The following is a 22345-nucleotide window of genomic DNA, read 5'->3' on the forward strand; positions in this document are numbered from 1 at the left end:
AGATAGAGCCACCTACTAGTGTGGGCTGGGTTCCGGCACTATGTTTGGGAGCTTGGTGGGTCTCCAGGTCGGAAAAGAAAAAAATGGTGATCCCCACCGTGCAAAGCCAAGAACAACATTCCCTTTAAAAAATAATAAAATAATAGTAAAACAAAAAAACTATCCTCTAAAAAGAAGGGTCTACACCCCTCCAAGTTATCCTCGAGTGGAGACACCCATTATCAATAATCTTGTCTTTTGGGAATGGTTGGGTCTTGATATTGTTAGCAAGCAAAACTGATTTTGGTGCAAATATAAGTTTGTGAATGTCGACTCTACCAAGAAACTGAGGTACTTGCTACAAAAGGATCCTTATTTAGAAGAATGCGGTTTAGAATTTAAAGTGAAAATCTACAATTGGACCCGCTTTTGAGAATCTTAGTTTGGTATATGTAACTTAAGATGTATATTATTGATTCCTACCACCATCACTTGGGTAAATTTTGTAAACATAGACGAGAAGTGGCATGTTTTGTGATTCCAATTTTTTACCAAATTGCCTGTACTTGTATGATTAAGTAATAATAAAAGTATAACAGTAGAACAACTATATTCTTCCTGGTGCAAATTTGATGTTATTCTTGCTACGATGTCAGGTTTTTCATTAAAGGTCACCTTACCTATCCTAACTCTAGTGACACGATTGGGCTCTCAAGGCCACCATCAACCATGCCCTGTATCATATAGCCCTGTATCATCAAACAAAGGAAAACAAACCTCACAAACCAAGGTTTAGTGATTTTCATGTCTTCTGTTACTTTACGAAGAAGATCCATACATTAATTTATGCCTTCTTTTAGGTGTCTAGATGCCTTCCCCCAATTCTAAGATGCGTAGTAGCTCTAGTAAGTCCATAGCTGATCAGGATGCGGAGTTCGCCTAAAGTAATGCATAATGTAATTTGCTTCTCCAAAATGTTTTGGTTTTCTGTTAGGATCAATGTTTTGTAAGGTGGGTAACTGCCAAATTGAAGTGGGCTTCAATGGTGAAATTGTTCTTACAAATGCCATGGCAACTATAGTTCGAAGGTCGAATTTTACTTTGTCTTTTAGGCATTTGGGGAAAATGTTATTCAAAACTTTTTTACTATGACGATAATATTAATTTCAAATATTTTAATTTATGTAAGCACTATAGATATTTAACTTTATTAATTTAATTTCTTTTTTCATTTTCAAATCATTCATTTTTCTATTACTTCTAAATCCTATGTATAATGTCGTAAAATATTAAGTAAATACCACATTAATATAATTATTATTTAATTTTATTCCATATATAAATTTGAAGAGAAAGCCATTTAATCATTGTTTTATTTTTAATAAAAGAAATTAATTATGGTAACCATATTACATGTCAAATTTTTTTAAAAATAAAAAATATTTGATACCATAATAGTAAAATTAACTTCAAATCTTTGCATAAAATATTTTATTTTATTTTATTTTCCTTTTTAAATTTCTATTTCCTTTTGAAATATTACTAATAAGCCCTTTAATTTTTATAGAATATTTTATATTTTCCAATAATTTTCAATATTTAATGTGCATGAAAATATGGTGAAAGAAACTCAAATAAATATGAAAATAATAGATTTTTAATAATTCAATCAATCAAACAATTTAAAATAAGGAGAATCATGATTTAGCATATTATAATTTTACTTGTTATGGACTTTTTTTTTTTTATCACTTTTTACAAATTTTTGTCTTTTACCACAATTACACCACTTTTCACACCTGAAATCATAATTCTCCCAATTAACTATCATTAATAATTAAGGATAAGTATTATTTGTTTAATTAAAAATATTTTTTAGCTTTTAAAATTTAATTTTTTTAAAGAGTCAAAATTTCTATTTGTTTCTCTTATATGTTCTTAATAATCTTTGAAAATTTTGAGATGGAGCCAAAGCCTACTCCACATTGTTCCTACCATTAAAAATAATCAAATAGGTTTTATTTGGTAACTATTTCAAAAATAGTTTTCTATTCTTTAAAATAAAAAATAGAAAAATACGTTTAATAACCAAAAAATGTTTTATGTCTATGTTATTAAGAACATAAAACATGGTGTTTTTAGAGAAATAACTTTTAGTTGTTTTCTATTATTTTTACTTGTTTTTTATGGGTTATTTTAAAACATAATTATAAAAACATGTAAAATGATTAAAAATAAAATATTAAACATACAAATAATTTTTAAAAGTATTTTAAAATATTAAAAATATGTTAAAAATATTTTAGGTTTCCAAACAAATTTGTGTTTTACAAAACATTATAAAAATAGTTTTCAAAAATTATTTTTTATAGCTATTTTCAAAAACAGTTACCAAACATGTACATAATTTCACAATTATAAAGAGCAATTTTATTTTCCTACTTCACACCAATTTTACAATATTTATATAATTTCTAATGTCCTAATTATTGTAAATAATTGTATTCTACTCTATTTATGAAAATATCATATAAAAATTCTTCACTAATAATTTTTTTTTAAATGTAGTTATTTAATATTTTTATTTTTATCATGATGAGATATTTTCTTTATATGGCATTTTATCTTCCAATATAATATATTTAATTTTTTTATAGGGTGTTAAAGAGCAAAAAATAAATACTATTTCTTTTTAAAATTTTCTCACTAGGTGAATAGATTATAAATTAACACATAATCAATAATTTAAATTCTTTAATAAATCCTTTAATTTTTAAGAATAATTTATAATAAAAAATACCGATTCAATTAATTGTAAACTAAATCAAAACATTATAACATATTATGTTCAAAATTAAGTATTAAATGTGTGCATGTGTAATAAAAAACTTAGCTCATTTATATATTAAAAAACAAAACTTTATTCATTATTCATTTTAAATAAAACACTATTGATAAATGATAATTAGTATTATTTATTTTTAACAAAAAAAATGCAAAGATGTTAATATGTTTCTAACATATAATAAAATAGTATATTTTCTACTAAAAATATAATTTTATGATTTTATTATAATATTTCTATTTATGTTTTATTAAAAACTATTTATTTTAAATAAAATTTGTAATTAAAAAATATATTCATTTTCAATATGACTCTAGTTAAATTTAATTAATTAATATTATTTAAATTGAATTAAAAATGTTTTTATAAAATCAAAACAATTTTTTTTTAGAAAAAACAATTTATGCAAACAAGTCTTTTTATTTTTTGTTTTTGTTTTTTATTTTTTTATTTTTAAAATCCTTTTATAAAAACAACTTGCTAAATATCCTTTTATAAAACATTTTTTTTTTGTTTTTTAACTTAAAAACAATTTCAAAAAACAAGCATATGCAATCATGGTCAAATAAGAAATAAAAAAATTAATTAAAATACTTATTTGACTTGTGTTAAAAATGAATATTAAAATTATTTTTATCTTGTAATACTTAAAAAAAACATAAAAAACCATGTTCAAACAAAAAAATAATTAAAATTCTTATTTAACTTGTATTAAAAATGAGGATTAAAATTATTTTTAAAGAAATTTTTGTTTCACTAAAATAAAAAAAAAATCATTTTATAATTTTAAAAAATTATTTATCTTTAACTCATACAAAATTGTAGATTTAATTTTTATTTTTTCAATAGACTTAACTTCAATTTGATTTCATATTATTATAAATTAAATTTATAATTTTTTTATAAAATAAAAGTAAGATATTATTTTTTTAAAATAATACAATTTTTTAAAAATAATACAATTTTTTTCATCCAAACAAGCTTTTTGATTTTTTGATTTTTATTTTAAAAATTATTTTTTAAAACATCTTGTGAAACACTATTGTTTTTTAAAAATTTTTAAAAACTGTTTTTTTTGTTATCTATTTTGAAAACAATTTTTAAAAACACCGGCCCTAGGTTTTAAATTGTTTTACATGTTTGGTAAATAGCTTTTAAAAACAAGATTTAATAAAAACACATCATTTAGGGAACATTCACCTGTTCCCTATAGTTTTTCAAAACCAAAGAAAATTTAAAAAAATGAAAAGAACCGTCGACGATAGAGAAGGTTCCTTGCTCTGCGAGCCTGTGGACAACAGAGAGAAGGGGTTCCTAGTGTTCGGAACGTAGAGACTTGACAAAGAAGAGACCCGTCTCTCAGGTTAGGGTTTTTCTATCATGTTTTTCTTCCCATCTTTTATTATTTCTGTCCCATTTTTTCGTCTTCTTCGTGGAGATTTCGTCTGACTTTGAGGTTTTTCTCTTTTTTGATTTTCTAGGTTTTTCTTCTTCTTTTTTGCATTTGATTTGTGTATTTTTGTTTGCAATGTTAGAGGAATCTGATTTTTGAGACTTTGATGGAAAGTTCCTTTGATTTTTAAGTAAGATGTGAGATGGGTTTTTGGTTCTTTAGATGCTATTTTTGTCAAAGAGATTGCATGTCTTGGTTTGATTGAAAGTATTTTGTTATTTTATTTGGTCAAAATGCTTGATTTTCAGCAGTTGGGTTAATTTCCGAACCTATTTGATTTGGGGGATTTTCTATTTTGGTCGACTCTGGGCTTGATCAGTGAATCAAATTTGTAAATTGTTGTTTCAGCTGCATCCTTGTGTGAACTCAATGCTTATCAGCTGAATTGTTCACCCATTGTCTTGGTGTTTTGTATATTTATTTTTATTGTTATTGTTATTACGATCTCTCTGTTGGCTAGACTTGGTAATGTTTTGCAGATTGCTGAAAGTAAAGAATGACTGATTAATGAACTTGTAATGTAAGACTGCTTAAGTCAACATTCAATTTGTTCTTTTTCAAACCCAACTTTTCAACAAAACTGCCTGGAAACCCCAATAAATTTCAGTTTAATGGAGGAAGATATAGCATTAAAGATAAACTAATTAATGGCTACTTGCATTGTGGGCTGGGTTAAAATTCCAGCACAGTTGAACGGAATCAAATTCTTCGGCCATGAAAATCAGAGAATACTTTTGAAGATTTTATGCGGTGGTGCAACACTGCAGACATATATGGAAGTTATTCATCCTCATTTCTAGTTTCAGTTGAACCCAGAGTTTGGATGGACCAATAGCTAAAGATCAACTACCACCATTTCCAGTTGTTGCTGGAATCAAGTCCCAACATGAACCAAGGTTTAATAAACTGGCCGTGTTCTTTCAATTTAATGAAGCCCAGTTAGGTATACCAAAAAATGTCGGGTCTGTCTTAGAATGCTGATTGCTATTGAAACCTGTGTCAATCTTCTGCAACCAATCCTGCAGGTATTCCAGTTCTTGTTCAAAATTAGCTGAACAAACCAATCTTATATCTGCCCAATACTTCATACCCTTATAGATAAAAGTTGGTCCAATCGCCTTAGTTTCTGGTAAAAAATTACAACATCTTGTCCATCAGGCTCTCTAGTTTTAATTGTTAATTGTTAAGGCATGGTAAACCTGCTGGTCTGTGCGGTAGTGGGTGGCTCTTTTCATGGTTTAGACCAATATATAGGGTCTCCATTGAGGCCTTTCTATAAGTGCACCTTTTGCGCTCCTAATATATTTCTTTTATTTACCTATCAAAAAAAAAAATAAAAATGCAACAGTCCACAAGTCCATAAAGAGGAGATCAGTCCCCCATACTGAGGATTAATCCCTATCTTTTATAAACTAGCTTAAGGTAGTATTATTATGCATAACAAGTTGTAATTTGCCTTAAATAGTTGCCAGGTGCTTCCATATGTAGCCCTAAGTGTCCCTCTTTAGTCATCCATCAAGCTATATACCTGCACACTCCTATGTATGCTGGTTTACAATAAGGACATATGGAAAATTTATAACCACAAAATGGTAGTAAAGCATAGCAGAATAAGCAGGTGCTAGGTGTCCTTCACATACGACAAGTGAGTGTCTTGCTATATTCTATTTGTGCCAGCTATATATTCATCAAGTACCTTTGTGGCTGGTCACAGTGAAGAGCCATTCTCAATCACAGGATAATGGTGACGTAACTGCCTACCCCCAATTCATGGATCAATGACTGATGCAGCAACTTGTCAACAATACAAGAGGATTAATTGTTTGGGTCTAGTTTGAGCACCCAAGTCTACCTTTTTTTTTTTTTTCCGAATCTATTAAAAAGACATTATCAATTAATGGTATTAATAGTATCATGTATATGTTTTTGGATCCTATTATTTGTATTTTGATCCCATTTTTAACTCTTTATTCAATGACTTAGCTCCTCATGCATATTCAATGATCTAAATCCTTTGACCTGTAGATATGAATATGATAGCTTAACAATTTTTTCTTTCAAGTTCCTTTAAGAAATTGGAATTGATAATCATTAATCATTTCAGTTGTTTTTATAATGAATACGAATATGATGATTATTTTTTTATTTTTTTTATTTTTCCCCCTCTTTTCTCATTCTCCTTCTATTTGGATTTTTTTTCCTAATTTCATTTTATGTGAACCTTTTTTGAAGAAATGTTTGTAGAAAATTATGTGGATAACATGCTATGAAATGTGTTTTTTGTGTAATTTTCATTTTCTTTTGTTTTGACATACAAAAAACTATTCTCATTTCCACTACCAGACAAGCTCAATGTTTTCAATTTGATTATAAGTAATATTATAATAAGATACAACAATGTAAAATATTAATCTGAATTTATGTTATTTTTTTGTTAATTTTTTATCTTTTAATTTTAATTTTTCATAGTTTTCAGGTGTGGGATAGATGGCGTGGCTCTTGATTATCATATCAGTTGTTTTAGTTTGGGTAGCTTCTCTATGTAAAACTCGCCAAGCATCATTCTCGCCATCCAAGACTGTCTTCTTGAATAATGGTGGGAAAAATCCTTATAAGATTTTCCTTATTGTTGGTTTTTATTGTTTGTTTTAATAAATTTTACTTACCAAAATCAGGAGAGGTTCTTCAAAAGAGAAATGTCTTGCTGGTTATTGCCCATCCTGATGATGAGTCTATGTAAGCTTTAAAATCCATATACACAGACAAATTCTCTCTTTTTTTTTTCTTTAATAATTGCATGAATTTTTTTTTTTATTGCTTGACAGTCTAGTTTGCAACTTTTTGTAATCTTATCCTATCTACTACAATTAGGTTTCTGGAACATCAGTAATGTATCCATACTCAGTCCTATAAGTCTTATAATGGTGTAGTATGATTATGTTTTTAAATAAACACTACACTATGTGATGTTAATACTAGTTGGCTTCAGTAGCTTATAAACTCCGACTGAAATGCTAGGATTTTTTCTCTTTTTAAGAGTAAGGTCAGTTTTTCATGTTCCACTTGTACTTATTTGATTTATTTCTGGTATGACATGCATATTTGTTGTGTTTGTTATTATGGGAGTTAATCAATTTTTATATGTTGTGTGATCCTGTGTTTGTTTGAGAACTTATTTATCATTACTGCAGGTTCTTTTCTCCAACAATAACTTTCCTGAATTCAAGGGGGCATAATCTTCATTTATTATGCATGTCAACTGGTAATGCACTGTTGTTGACTTGTGATTCAATCTTTGAATTTTTGGCCATTTAGATATGGTTTTATGTGAATCTCTTATCTTTAGTTGTATTGTATTATTTGAAGTACCCATCTGCCATTTTCTCATAAAAAAAAGGTACCTATCTGCGATGCATCAAATTCCACTGGAATACACTTTTCTGTTAATGATTCTATGAACTTGAGTCCTGTCTCCATTATGAACTTTTGTTTCACACTTAGCATGCTATGCATCTTGCTACTGAACATAGAGAAAGTTGAAGCTCTCATCAAATGTTTGAGTGTCTTTATTGGATCATGTCAGATTGATTGGTTTAAATTTCTGTTAATGATTCTATGAACTTGAGTCCTGTCTCCATTATGAACTTGAGACCTTCATGTGGGATTGTGGAAAGATATTATAGGAGAATGAGGAGAATTCTACCTTAGAATTTCTATTCTGGTCAAGAATAGGCTCGGGACTAGGTTCGGGTTAGACAGATGAGTGTAGTGCTCTTTATAAAAGGCTTTCCCTTTGCTTTTAAGTATAGCCTCTGCTAGATATGCTAGAATGATAGTTTATGGGAGGATGGGGGCCATTGTTCCCCTCATTTTGGAAGATATTTTTAGAATTGAGAGATATGGGAGGTGGATCTATTAATGGAGCTCATTTATGTTATGAGTTCGCAAGCAGTAGAGCAAATTTGAACTCAAAAGGCCACTCTCCATACGCCTCATGCGTGTTATAGATGCTTGTTTTTAGATTTAATTTAAAGATCACATCAAGCCTATTTGTTTTCGATGTGGGATGGGATAGAGAATTTTTTACCAAAAAGGGTGGAGTAGCTTTGAGCTAAAATGGAAATTGCACTGAAACAAGATTAAGACCAAGGTCCACTAACCAACTATCTAATCAATTCTTCACTGTGGCTCACATGTGCTGTAACCTCATCTTTCAAGAATTAATTTAAAGCCCTTATCAACTCTATTAGTTTCCGGTGTGGGACACTGGGGTGACCCGTTTCAAACCTAAAGCCCATTAGGTCACTCTCTAGTTTCCATTATGCAAAAATGGATGGCATTAGGCCACTCCCCATTATGCCCACATGAGTCCAATTCTATGTTTCTCGATTTAATTTATGCAAAAGGATGTTATTGCAGGCCAAGGGTTGGCCAGTGAGCCACTTTTGTAAAATAATGTTGTATATATATATATATATATAATTGGATGTTTTAAATTTTTGCTCAAATAAACATGAATATTTAATTCCACATTTATTTTTGTAATGATAAGTATGAAAATAATATAAGTTAAACAATGTAATAATTTTTAAAATTATAAAATAATAGGATGTATAACTTTGATATGTAGATAAAATTAAATAATGGAAATTTTCATCTATCTTGAATATATGTTCAAGCTTACATACTATACATTGTTTTATTTAATAAAATTAAACTATTAATACATTTATATTTATTTGTTCATGATTTAATTTAATACTAAAGATGAAACAATAAAATATTACTAAGCTTTTAAATTGTTTATGTATTTGCATATATTCTTAATTTATTATAGTTATTATTAGTTTTAATAACAGTATAAATTATATATTTATGAAGTCATGTGGATATCATGGTTTGACTGTGGTTGAACCACCGATTTGACTAATGAACTGTGGTCAATAACTTTTTTGATTCAATGACTAGTTCAGTTTTGAAAACATTGTTTGTCCCTTGGCCCAAAAGTTTGAGGTACCTATGCTCCATTGACAACATGTTTTGTTGTCTAGGAATGACATGGAGGAAGATCTCAACCATTGAACTCCTTATGAGGTGTGGATGATGATGAACGGATGTAGTCTAATGTTAAACTAATGAAGAATCAGAAAATCGCATTCTAATTGGCAATTTTGGATTGCAATGGATGTTTCTAGATTCAGTTAAAGATCTCCTGATGGGATAGAAGGTTCAAGGTTTGGATAAGTAGCAGAAAGTGTAACATATGGCTTCCTTTTGCTTGTTTTGATGCTTTTAGAGACAGCATAATGATCAAATATTGAATGACAAAGTTTCTTGATTAAAAATTAGGAGAGCTTTGTTAGAACCTTGTTGGAGTGGTCTAGAGCTTTATTGGGGATTGAGAATTTTAGATTGTTGAATTTCTTAGATAATCTCAAGTAGGAATAGTTAGCTTTATGTCACGGGCCTAAAGTTCCAATGCAGTAGCACGACCCTTGTGGTGACCCCTGTGGGCATGAATCAAGGGGCTTAGTCTGCACGTCATGCATTCCAATTGCCCTATGTTGATTGGTTTTGTCTTGCCATGGACTCATTAATGGAACGACTCCAGCTCCTGACCAATTTGTGTAGGAGTGGCCAAACTCCTCTCCATTATCAAGTCCTTGACTAGTAACAAGCTCTCCAAACTTAACCTGTCGGCGTGCTTGAACTTTGAAGAAGCTTCCAACACCACTTACACGCCCTTTCCTTGAAGCAATTCCCATTTCATTACGCTCAAATCAGTCAACATACTAGTCTTGATTAGCACCTTCGCTACGGTCATGGACACCAAACAAACAGTTCGTGACACTCTCCCCCACCCAATCTCTTGCACGCCCTCGTGCAGGGGTTTATGTCTTTGCCAAATGATGCCCTCAAACGTTGCTGCTTCCCATGAGCCATCAATCACCAAAGGTCCGCTGTTTATACCAAATGGGCCGAAGGGGACATCCACTCACCCAGGATGCGACATCCACTCGTTGTATTAACCCAGTAACACCCCGAAAGTGTTAACCTAGTAACACCTCGGAACTGTTAACCCAGTAACTCCCCGGAAGTGTGCACCTAGACACGAACTTCCACCCTTAGTAGGCGACACCCCTATGTGTTACTAGAATAACCAGCGACACCTTGCAATCTAGAGGCACCCATATTCCCTCATAGGTCCTCATAAGTGTAGCTTCGCTACACGCCACAATGCCAATCTTTCCACTGTTGAAACATGAGGCTTCATAGGCTACTTGTATTGCCATCAGGGAGATAACTCTTTGGCCAAAGATTGTTAGAAGGGAACACTGCTATGCTTGACCTTCTGTCTCGTTCTGATAGCGGCACGGCCCATGTAGCAACCCTTGTGGGCATGAATCAAGGGGCTTAGTCTGCATGCCATCCATTTCAAATGCTCTATGCTGATTGGTTTTGTCCTGCCATGGACTCATCAGGGGAACGACTCTAGCTCTCGATCAATTTATGTAGGAGTGGCCAAGCTCCTCTTTATTGTCAAGTCCTTGACTAGCGACAAGCTCCCCAAACTTAACCAGGTTGGCCTGCCTGAACTTTGAAAAAGCTTCCAACACCACTTTCATGCCCTTTCCCTGGAGCAATTCCCATTTTATTATGCTCAAATCAGTCAACATACTAGTCTTGATCAATACTTTCGCTATAGTCATGAACACCAGACAAACAGTCTATGACATTTAGCTTGCTGTTTTTTGGCTAGCATGTTTGTTCTTGTTTGTTTGTTTTTATTTTTATTTATATTTTATTTTTTATTTTTCCCCCTCTAGTGCCTCTTGCGTACTTCCTGTGTATAGAGGGTGCGCTGTCTTTTGTTGGCACTTTTATTATCTGTTGTTTGCCTATAAAAAGATTATCCTCTTACTTTGGATTGTACAATAATAATGTGAAATCCATTATCACACAACAGGAACCTACTAGTTATTTCAGCTATTTTTCCTTTGATAGTTTGTAGGTCATTCATGATAAGAGAAACTGTAAAATTCGTGGTTTTCACTTATGTACGAGATATTTTATTTCCAATTATTGTCTCAGTGGCACTTTATATGGGGATTGCGATTTGAATTGCAACTGGTGGAAAACATGCAGTTTACTGTTTTAGAGGATTTTGATCCCACAATTCTGGCCTAATTTAGTAAAGTGCTAACCGGGGGGAAGGATTTCCTGTTGAGTGGTTCTTTTTGCTATTTGTTTCACTCTTTTTTCTTTCTTGGGGTATTTGAAGTGTTAGTAGTCACGCCCATCCAAAGAAAAGTGTACACCTATATTAGCTATACATTTACTTTCTAATGCATCTTTTTTTGAGGAAGTTAAAACAGGGGCACATTGAATAACATCTTCCATTCTATGATATGTTTGATATATTGTTTTATGGATTTTTTTTTCCATCAGTTTTATTTGTTATGTAGGCAATGCAGATGGCATGGGAAATATTAGAAAAGAAGAGCTCTACCAGGCTAGTGCAATTCTGAAGGTGCATAATAGGTCAAAAGAACAATGCATGTTTTGTATTTTCCCAGCACCATTCTGGCAGCTAAAAATCCAAGCTTCTCTATATGCATCTTCACCTAGTTTTTTATGTTTTCATTGCTCCTGAGTTTATTTATCCGGCTTTGCATTCATACCAAAGATAGGTGCTCACAGGACATAGAGTAGTTCAGCTGTAAGCTTTGAAAAAAAAATCATCCAGTAATTACCCTATTATTTTGTTTCATTTTAACTTCTATATGCAGGTTCCACTTCAACAAGTGAAGATCCTGGACCACCCAGATTTCCAGGTTCCACCTTAACTGGTAGTATGGTTTGAAATACATCTTGAGGTATAAGTTTGGATATAATCTGACTTGAGTGCCATTATTAGGATGGTTTTGGGAAAGTGTGGAATCATGCTTTACTGGCAAAGATCATTGAAGAGGAAGTTATTTCTCATGCCATTGACACAGTAAGATCTTGCTTTCCATTTGCTAGTTAGGTTATTCCTTAGCCCACAGTGAGTTTATTCACTATCTATCATATGGACATGAATTCTTGCATTGTTAAAGGGTCTTCAACCTTTTAGCTTTTGATGGTGTTGCAACAAGGAGTGTGTCAAACCCTGAATCTCAAATTCATAAATTAATCCAAAATCACAAGGATCTAACTCGAACTTTTGAAACTTGAGATGGTGTAAAAGGACAATTATGTGATTTCCTAGGCCTAAGATCTTATAATTGTTTATGATAAAGTAAGAACATAAAAAATATGCAAATGATAGCTTACAAAAATGTCAATTTATTTGATTATATATATTAGGAAAATTAATTGTCTAGCAACTCTTATGTTTCCCTAGCCATGAGGCACTAACTAAATGTAATTAGCATTAAACTGGGTTTAACCTATAATTTTAAGTGATTGGTATTAAACTAGGTTGAATTCATGATAACCTCTAATTAAATTCAATTTATCCTAATGCAAAGATTTAGATTTTAAATAATGCTACTTGGTATTATTGATTGGCTAGATGTTTTACTTCATTCCATTACGACATTTATCTCTATCTTCTACACTAATTTTGTTTTATGTTTCTAAACTTCTGTTTTCATATTGTTCTTTCAGATAATTACTTTCGATGATTATGGTGTTTCAGGCCATTGCAATCATATTGACGTGCATCGAGGGTTATGGTAAATTGATTTTTTTACTTTTAAATTCCATTTATAAACTTGTTATGTTCAAAGAACCACTTCAATCATGGTACATGCGATAATGATTTCAAATCTATGGATGAGTTTACTATGCAAAATCAATGGCTACTATAATCCCATGGTTATATAGAAGAAATTTCCCCAAAACAGAGAGTAGCTACTATTTATGACAAAATGGTAGTTGATGTAGCTGAATAATTCTAGCATAACCATTATTGGTTATGAGTGGTATGTAAGTGCTTTTCTATTCATTTTTATGACCATGCCTAATGTAATCACATGGTCATGCAGAAGAAATTTTATGGGAAAGGAAAGCAAGGATTTTTGCAAATAGATGGAGAGCCTTTAAGACAGTGGGATCAATTCTATTTCTCTTCATCCCTCTAGGTATTGACTTTTGTAACATCTGAGGGCAGTCCTGTAAGCATTATCTAGATTAGAACCTAATGTGCAAATGTACTAGGTTGTCAAAGGAGACACTACCTATTTGGATACCTCTTCCCGTGGGTGTTGTTAAACTGAATTTTGGCGGATGTACTCTGGGTGATTTAGGACAAATAGGAATTGGCTAACAGGTCATCTTGGAATACTGGTATGAGTGTTCTTGAACATGCTGCAGAGGACCTAGCCATTAAGGAAGAGACTAGCTTTTTTGGAAGGCTTGAAGATAGCCAAAGTTGAAGGTCTTTTTAATCTTTTGGTAGAGGGAGATTTACCTATAGTTATATCCCATGGTCTTGCAAACTAGGTTCCAATCTAGCATAATAAGGCTCAATTGGATGTCTGCAAAAGCTTCATTGATAGAAGCCCATTGTAAATAATAGAAATAGAAAAAGTCCCAAATTGATTCTAAGGTCCTCTATTTATCCTCAAAAATCCTTGCGTTCCTTTCCCACACAATGGTCCAATCAAAGTGAGGCTAGTAATGTGCCAAAGTGTTCTACCTTGAGGAAGTCCCCCAAAAACTTTAAACGATATAATCAACATGTCCTCCACCTTTGTAGGTCAAACTCAATCAATTCCTGCAACTTGGAACAATCTACGCCATAACGTCATTGCAATAGAGCAATGTAAAAAAGCATGATTTGTAGACTCCCTACTCCCCTTGCATATAACACACCAATCTGGACTAAGCACTTTGTATGGTCTTTTCTATCAAAGCAAGTCATTAGTATTAACTTTCTTATTTTCCACAAGCCATGCAAAGGCCTTCACTTTTGTTAGAGCTTTGGATTTCTAAATAAAATTTGTAGGAATAAAAGGATTTAAATTGGTCGAAGCAGAGATGGCATTAAAAATGGTACTAATTGAGGACAATCCCAAGGATGTCAAGGACCAAGCTTTTGTGTTAGGAAAAGTGGGTGGCAAATAGACTATGTGCTAAAGCAGACATTAGACAAGCTAGCTCCTCAACTTCTTGCTCTAAGAGGTTATGAAAAAAATTGAAGTTCTGAGGTATAGAGAGGGAGGAGAAAGCCGGCACTGAGGGAATAATAGAGTTTCTCAACCTCACTATTCTATAGATGTTTGGGAACTGCTCAGTAAGGGATTTATCACCTAATCTAAGTCCCCCCAAAAGCGGATTTTTGTATCATCTTTCACAAAATAACAAGTGAAACAGAAGAGGTTCATGGAAGCTAGATGGGGGTTGTCACTAATTTTGATTTTGCCTCAAAGTGGGGTGCTCCTTTTGTTGAATTCCTTGCTTAGTTGATCAAGAAATGGATTCATTAATAAAGAGGGGACTAAAATATTTGATCTCTTTTCTGTGTGATTTTCTAACTCCAAGAGGGTATCATTTTATAGCCCTTCCTAATTTTTGATCTAGTGTTGTAAGGTTGTTATAGGGGAAGGACTTCCCATCCTTCTTTGTACTTAATCATTTAATGGCAATGAGATTTTGTATTCGATTAATAATAATAATAATGAAGTAATAGTAGTTGATAGATCCACAAAAGCTTATGTAAAAAAAAAATGTAAACATAAAAATACCTATAATAAAACAGGTAATAACACCATTCTTACTCACAAAGCGTAACACATCCTAGTATACAAACATAATCACATCCTAGCATTGCCATTGCCATGGTATTGATTCAAAGTCATATTCCTAATGGCAAACAATTGGGCCTTGAAGGAGCTTCACTACCCTTCTGCTTTTGAAATTTTTGTGGAAGGTAAACAATAGATTGGTTCTTGTAAGAGATTCAATGACTCCATCCATCAAATCTGCCTTACTCAACTTGGAATGAGGGATCGTGCCATATAAGGCTTAGATCAACTCCCTCCAAAAAAAGTTTGCGCCACGAATGTGGAATTTGACCTGAGCCATTAAAGTGTTTGGTTAATTCATTGCCACTAAGGATGACTAAAGTGTTTGGTTAATCCATTGCCACTAAGGATGAAGAAATTGATATTATTGCCTATATGAAAGGGCCATCATGGGAGGTGGATTAAAATTGAAATCTGCAAAATCTCTTTAAAATAGTGCCAATAAATTGTCAAAATTTTGTCACAATCTCCATATTGCTAATATGAGAATGATAGAACACTACATGTGCCAAAATATTATTGATATTTCCTAATATTTTTGGGAAAATATCAACATGGAAAGGAGATGATAGAGGAAATTATGGAGGGGATTGTGGGCAATAGGACATAAGTCAACAACAATTGAGCCCATTTATTGGTGAAGCTGACCATATATGTTGCACACAACACTAAGACCATGGGTGTGGAGGAGTAGGTCTAGACATAGGAGTTGTTGGGAAGCAATATATGAGGAGACATGGTGCTAAGCATGTAAGGCTACCATCATATGTTGAGGAGTTCCTTTCCCTGAGTTTTGTATTCATGAGTGTAGGGACTCATTGTAGTGACTCATTTAATGGGGCTCAACCTCAAGGTTATCATCCTTATAGTCATAGACAATGATTAACATATGGTAGTCAGGGGATCTTTGATTCTTCTTCTCGAGAAATGTCATATAGAGTTCCTAATATGGCACAAGGAGAAATTCAAATAAACATTTGAGTGGACTCACAATTTCCTATTCATGGAGAAGTAGTGGAAAGGAATCAAGACCTATGTTTGGCATGTTCATAACTACATGCAAAATTATGCAAACTCCATCACATGGTACTAATATTGTTTAGACCAAGATAGTATTTGATTGTCGTCAATTATCTTCTAGGCACATAGGTTATCATTTCAGTATTAAATGTAATGTGTTTTCAAATATTGAAATTTATTGAAATTTTTTTTTTTATCTTACTTCAGTATCAGCTATTCACTCTCAAAGTCTTTTTTGTTATCAACACACATTATATTATTAACAAATGATACTAATTTTATTATACATATCTTATTTTATTAAAAAAAAAAAAACCAATTTAATTTGTGCATTATTGATTATGTTATCATTTCTCAAAATTTTGTCTAAAATTTCCATGTTTTGACCTCAATTTCATGATTTAAACATTTTAACCAATATTGATATCAATATTTCCATAAAATCGAACCACTGATGTTTCCATTGAAATCTACATTTTCATCCTTGGTTACCTTTGGGTTATCAATAACTTAATTTGCACAGCTTGTGGGTATAATCTCAAACCTTGATGGATCATACTTTGATTCTTAAAGCCGATCTCAAGTTTTAGGATAAAGTTCCCTGGTTCTATAACTGTTCTAGTATTTTAAACCTGTGCAAACTTCTCTTGGATAAAGTTCCATGGTATACTTTGAACCTAATCCATGGGCGATGCAAGATTAACTGTTTCAAGCCATATTGGTTGGTTTTAAGTAGTTGAGTTGTAGTGATTCACCAAATTTTTGCTAACATGGGTATGGTAGTAGTTTGTATAATTTCTATGCTACCTAGTATCATTTGATCAAATGATCAGTTTTGTGGTTTCCATTATGATTGTTTGAGTTCTGATGATTTTTTAATGTTCCTTAACTTACTGTAATATGTGATGACACACTTCCTAGTGCCATCCTTTTTGTTGAATAATTTTTTTTTTCTTCTTATTCTTTTCCTTTTCTTTCTTTTTAAGTGAAAATTGAAAGTTAAAAAGGAAAAAACTCTTATATAATCAAAAATCTAAAATCTAATGATGCAAAACTGCAACCTGTGGGCTATATTGGTTTCTTACATTGGTTGAACTGATCTGCAAAGTCAGCAGATGGTATTCACTACAATATTTTCTGAAATTAATTTTTTTTCCCATTTCTTGTACTGTAAGCAGGATGCTCTTACATGATACTTCAGAGAGAAATATTGAAGCATGGGAACTTGTATGTTTTTATTTGTTTGTTTGTTTTTCTCCTCATGTTTTTATTCACTTGCTATTTTGTTGGCATTTCATCAACTTAGAGGGCGTTTGTTTTTTCAACTTTTTGTTGAAAACAATTTGTTTTCAGACTTTAAGTTGTTTGTTTTTCTATTTTTTCGTAACTTATTATAAACGTTTTGCTGAATAGAAAAAATGCTGTGTTGGTTTTTCTTTACTTTTTAATGTTTAATAGAAATAGAATATTAAAAAAACGAACAATCTAATACTTAATATTATTAAGCATTAAAATTCTATTTAGAATTAAGTAAAAAACAAACACCACCTTAGTGTCTCTCCCTCTCATAATTTTCATAGATTAGGTGAAGAAGGTATAGCTGTAAAATTCTTGCATGGTTATACTCTATACCAACTGAAAGGGAAAGAATGTGCTGAACAAATTGAAGGTTGGATTACACCCCTTTAAAACTATTCAATCCTGGAAGCCATGGAAATAGTTATCGATCCACAAGAAATGTGTAAAATATTTTTTCCATTTTTTTTTTTTGTGTGTGTGTGTTAAAACACCCCTTTTTCCTAAATCCATTTGAGTGGATTTGCTTTGGTGCTGTGAGGGAGTATGCAGCCAGAGCATGCAGCCATTTGGGATAAACATCTAGCATTTATTTGCATACTTGCTCTAGGTATTTCCACTACTTGGTGGCCTCAAGTTAATAGCATAACTATAAAAGATTGATATCTCACCATTTGATTTGAATACTGGCTTCTTTGGTGAGATTACTCTTAAAATCTTTTCAATTGTTCAAAGAAATTGAAAAAATTGAATTACTAAAGTTATTTACTAATGCAATCTGTTATTATAGTAATTCTCCTAAATAAGGCAATGTCAAATCATGAATCCAACCTTTAAAACAAGCATGCTGCATTTCATGCTGATTAGATGGCCAGTATGAGTATGCCTAGGGGCGTAAAACTGCCAGGCAGGTGATGTACACTGGGCCCAGCCTGGACTGTAATCCTTAGCCCCTGCCTGGCTTTGATCCAGTCTAGCTTAGTAAAAAACTCAGGAGACAAGGAATCCAACATGGTTCATTTAATTTATTTTTATTGTGGGATTGAATAATTTCTTGGAGTTTTTCCCAAAGGTTTTCTGGGGCTTCTTTTTGACATTTTATTCCACAGGAGTTTCCAGTTACCATATTTATTGATCTCATTGTTTTTCAGGTCAGTACAAACATATTACGCAAGTATAGTGGACCAATTGATATCTGGTTGTCCATCTTATCTTCCATGTGTTACCCAAGTGAAAATATGCATTGCTTGCTTAACAAGAATCCTCATAAAAGCTTTCTAGCAATGGCCCAACACCAGAGCCAATGGGTCTGGTATGTATGCTTCCCCACATGCCCGAGTTAACTTTATGATGGGATGGAATCCTTGTACAATTCCTTATCTGTCAATGTTAGTAAATTTATGATAGGTTTCACTACTTCAACGAGATGGATCTAAACATAAATGGCTGACTCGGTTATTTTTCTTCCTTTGGTAGTGATATCGATTTTAATTGTGCAGGTTCCGGAAGCTTTTTGTATCATTTTCCAGTTATACTTACGTGAACAGACTTAGAAAGATCAAGTAGGTGTGTGAGCCTTCACAATCAATAATGAATAGTTACTACTAATCTCCTGTTTTTGTCAACTGATGATCCACCCACTAGTTTCATCACTTCGACTTAGGAATTGGCATATTTGCCTTTCACCTTTCTTAACTTATTATTTGTTTGGCAACTTGACTGGCAGAGCTCACAATCCGGTGTTATGAGAGCTTGAAGACCACAATTTGTCCACCTACTGGTCACATCAAATAACTTGCAAGCAAACAAGGTATTACACATATCCTGACTGCATTGTATTTTTGCAGCAAAAAGCTTTTTCCCACTGGATTGCTCCTTGCTTGGGATTTGTATAGGGATCAAGTGCAGGACAATACAAGGCGTTGAAGAGAGCAATTAGTTCTTGTTGATGTGATTGAATTTTATGTTTGAACAGTTGTATTTTATAAACATTTTTATTCAAAATAAGGATCATCTTGATATTTTTAAAAAATAATAATTAAAAAAAAATTGCTTCCTTCTTTGATCCATGTTTTGAGAATTCCATCTACCCTTAAAATCTATGTTCTCTTAATGCTTTAATGTTTAGGAAGGGTCTTCCAAACATGCCTTGCATAGCTCCTAGCTCATAGTTGAGACATCTTCATTTCCTTGGATAAGAGCGATATTTTCATTAGCAATCAAATGTGAGGAAAAACTTATATTTTTTTCTTTTTCCTTTTAATATTTATTTAATAAAATAAATCAGTAAAATGTCTTTATCATCCTGATTCATGAAATAAAATAATAAAGTGATGGGCAATCCTTATTTATAAAATAAAATAACCTACTAAGTCCTTTCAAAATTATTAAAAAAAAAATAATAATAATGACACTAGTAAAATAAATTGAACGAAATAAAAAGGTTGGTGGGGTGAGAGAGGCTCGAACTCTCGACCTCAGGATTACTCTTAGCTATGAGACCTACGCGCTAGCCAACTGCGCCACCACCCCATCCGGTAAGCTTGACACAAATATTTTCCTTGTTTACATAATATCAATCATACTTTTCCTATTTGTTCCATATTTTTTAATTATTTTTTTTCTTGCATGTTCAAACATAAAATGTGTGTAATTTTTATGTAATAGTTCATTTTGAAACTAATTTAAGTGTTGAGTCTCATCAAATTATATTACTAACAATCAATAAAGTTCAATAATGAGATAATTTAGTTTTACTAGCATTTTATATAACATATTAATTATTCTATTCCTTTTAAATTGAAAGAGTCTTGGTAATAGGGTCTTTTTGTCTTTTGGGGAGATGAAACAATCGATTTTCTAATACTAAATTATACACATTACTTGTAATGCACCTCGAGGCAACAAAAAGAAAGAGCAGTTGAGAAAATTTTATGAAGTTACATTTGGATGACATTTTAAAGAGCATTATAATACTTTGGAGATTATGTTCAAATTATATACCAAAATATAAAAAAAATATATTAAATTTTATATAATTAAAATAAAATATTTGAAAAAAAAATGGTAATATGATATATTTCTAATTATACCAAAATGGAAAAGAGATTACAAAGGAAACAAGTTTAAAATGGTAAATTATAAAATTACTTAGGAAATTAGAAATTAAGTTGCTAAGTAAACAAATGGTCATAATTATTCACTTATTTGTAAATGGTGCATATTTAGATTCAATTGTTGGGATTAATTCATTATTTTTTAGAACTTCAATTTGGGGAATTTAAGAACATCAAATTTTAAAATTTTATTTTCAAAGCTAATGGAAAATGTTGATTTTAATGAATTAATATTTATACAAGTGAGAGTTATGTTTTAGAGGTTTATTAAAATAAATTTTATTTCCATTGATGAGAGTTAATTAAATTTGGTTTTTTTATATTTTAAGGGCCTGAATTTAAGAAAATTGTAGAAAAATTTATTTGTGATCCAAATTATATGATTTTAGTGTTTTTATTTTCCAAACAAGGAATATTGAGAAATTTACAAAATTTAATTAGTTGATAATGGGATGAATTATGATACGAAAATAATGGATTTATAAATCTATGGTTTTATTTTTGACCCATTTTTTTTAATCCAAATTAATTGATTCTTATTGGTTTGGTTTTTGAATAAGGATTCTTCAAAAAAATTTTAAATATAAGTTTGCTTAATAAATAAGAGGGAAAAGGATAAAAAATTGAACGTGTATTAGTTATATTCAATTTTTCTTGAAGTCAACTTTCCTAATTCATGGAACATTTATTTTTACTCCAATTATATGAAATATGATTATTTGATTTATTTTAAGTCAACAATTAATAAAAAAAAATAGGAATTTTGTTTTATTAATAAATAAATCGTGTTCGAGATTAACTATCTAATCTATTTATTTATTCTTGTCAAATTGTTCTACTTAGTTAATGATATCAAAATGAGTCATTTATGATCTAACCCATTTATGTCCTATTTAACCCATATAAAGTTATTAATTTTATATATTTAAAAATTAGAAAACATTTAAAATACTTTTTCTAATTATAAATATCATATAGTTAAAAAAAATTAAATAATTAACTAAATAAAATTTTATATATTTCATTATATAAATTAAAAAGATTTTATAATTAAAAATTAAATAAAACTATAAATAAGTGTAAAATTAAAATTTTAATTTAGTTCTATATTATAAACATATTATAATTAAATTAATTAAGATTTTAAAAAAATTAAAAATTTAAAGTTAAAGTAACTATTTTTTTTTTTTAGAAAAATTTTAAATAGGTTAAATGTAGGCAACGAATTATAATCATGTCAATACTTAACCCATTTATTAAATGGGTTAGCTGGTAGTATCACGCTACCCATTTCACTATTTACATGGAAAGATTCGTTACAAAGCCCGTTAAGCTGTGGACATTTCAAATAGCAAAATTGAGTAAATATAAAAGCATTAGCATTTAAAAAACATAGAAACTTGAGCCAAAGAGTTTTAAATTTAACTACGTTCACATGGAGATATCGAGAGTTTTGGACCAAAATATTGCTATTTTGAAATTTTTTTTCTCATAAATAGATTGGATTTGAAAATTGTTAGAAAAATTGAGCTAATCTAACTTAAGCTAATCACCCTACAAGGGAGGTTAATAGGGTAATGGTCTCTTTTTGTAAATTTAAATTATGTGACTACAAGAAACAATTATATGCAAATATATAATCAAATAATATAAAAATAATTGCATATAAAGTAAAAAAGTAAGGAAGAGATAATGAAAACATAGAATTTTTATAGTTGTTTATGATTACTACTAAAAAAGTGCTCTTTTATAGCTTGTTATAAACTCTTTTAAACACTTTTGAGTAACATTTATTACCTTTTAACTCAATTGACACATTAAGGACCATTGCAAGGGTTACTAA

General features: G+C 31.0%; 1 protein-coding gene and 1 non-coding gene across 9 annotated transcripts; one reads left to right on the forward strand and one right to left on the reverse strand.

Annotated features, from left to right (window-relative positions):
- Nucleotides 1-3974: 3974 nt before the first annotated feature.
- Nucleotides 3975-19442, forward strand: LOC100855158 (uncharacterized). Of its 8 annotated transcripts, none has more exons than XR_786253.3 (13): nucleotides 4016-4187; nucleotides 6754-6873; nucleotides 6953-7013; nucleotides 7469-7539; nucleotides 11744-11808; nucleotides 12068-12112; nucleotides 12196-12276; nucleotides 12930-12997; nucleotides 17266-17317; nucleotides 18538-18698; nucleotides 18886-18948; nucleotides 19113-19196; nucleotides 19282-19442. XR_786253.3 is itself a non-coding variant. In XM_010654183.3 (12 exons), the coding sequence occupies exons 2-12, from the start codon at nucleotides 6765-6767 to the stop codon at nucleotides 19132-19134; spliced, it is 798 nt and encodes a 265-aa protein (XP_010652485.1). In that variant the 5' UTR covers nucleotides 3975-4187; nucleotides 6754-6764; the 3' UTR covers nucleotides 19135-19442. The 8 variants fall into 8 exon arrangements, 5 of the variants coding, with proteins under 5 accessions (XP_010652485.1, XP_019076900.1, XP_010652486.1 ...); XR_002030542.2 differs by having other exon boundaries at nucleotides 4017-4187; nucleotides 18886-18952; XR_009466031.1 differs by having other exon boundaries at nucleotides 4017-4187; nucleotides 17269-17317.
- A 392-nt stretch (nucleotides 19443-19834) lies between these two features.
- Nucleotides 19835-19918, reverse strand: TRNAM-CAU (transfer RNA methionine (anticodon CAU)). The gene is given in 2 exon segments: nucleotides 19835-19870; nucleotides 19881-19918. It is a non-coding gene; the product is annotated as a tRNA-Met (tRNA).
- Between the last annotated feature and the right edge of the window lie 2427 nt (nucleotides 19919-22345).

This window comes from Vitis vinifera, chromosome 7 (genome assembly GCF_030704535.1).
Source record: "Vitis vinifera cultivar Pinot Noir 40024 chromosome 7, ASM3070453v1".
NCBI lineage: Eukaryota > Viridiplantae > Streptophyta > Magnoliopsida > Vitales > Vitaceae > Vitis > Vitis vinifera.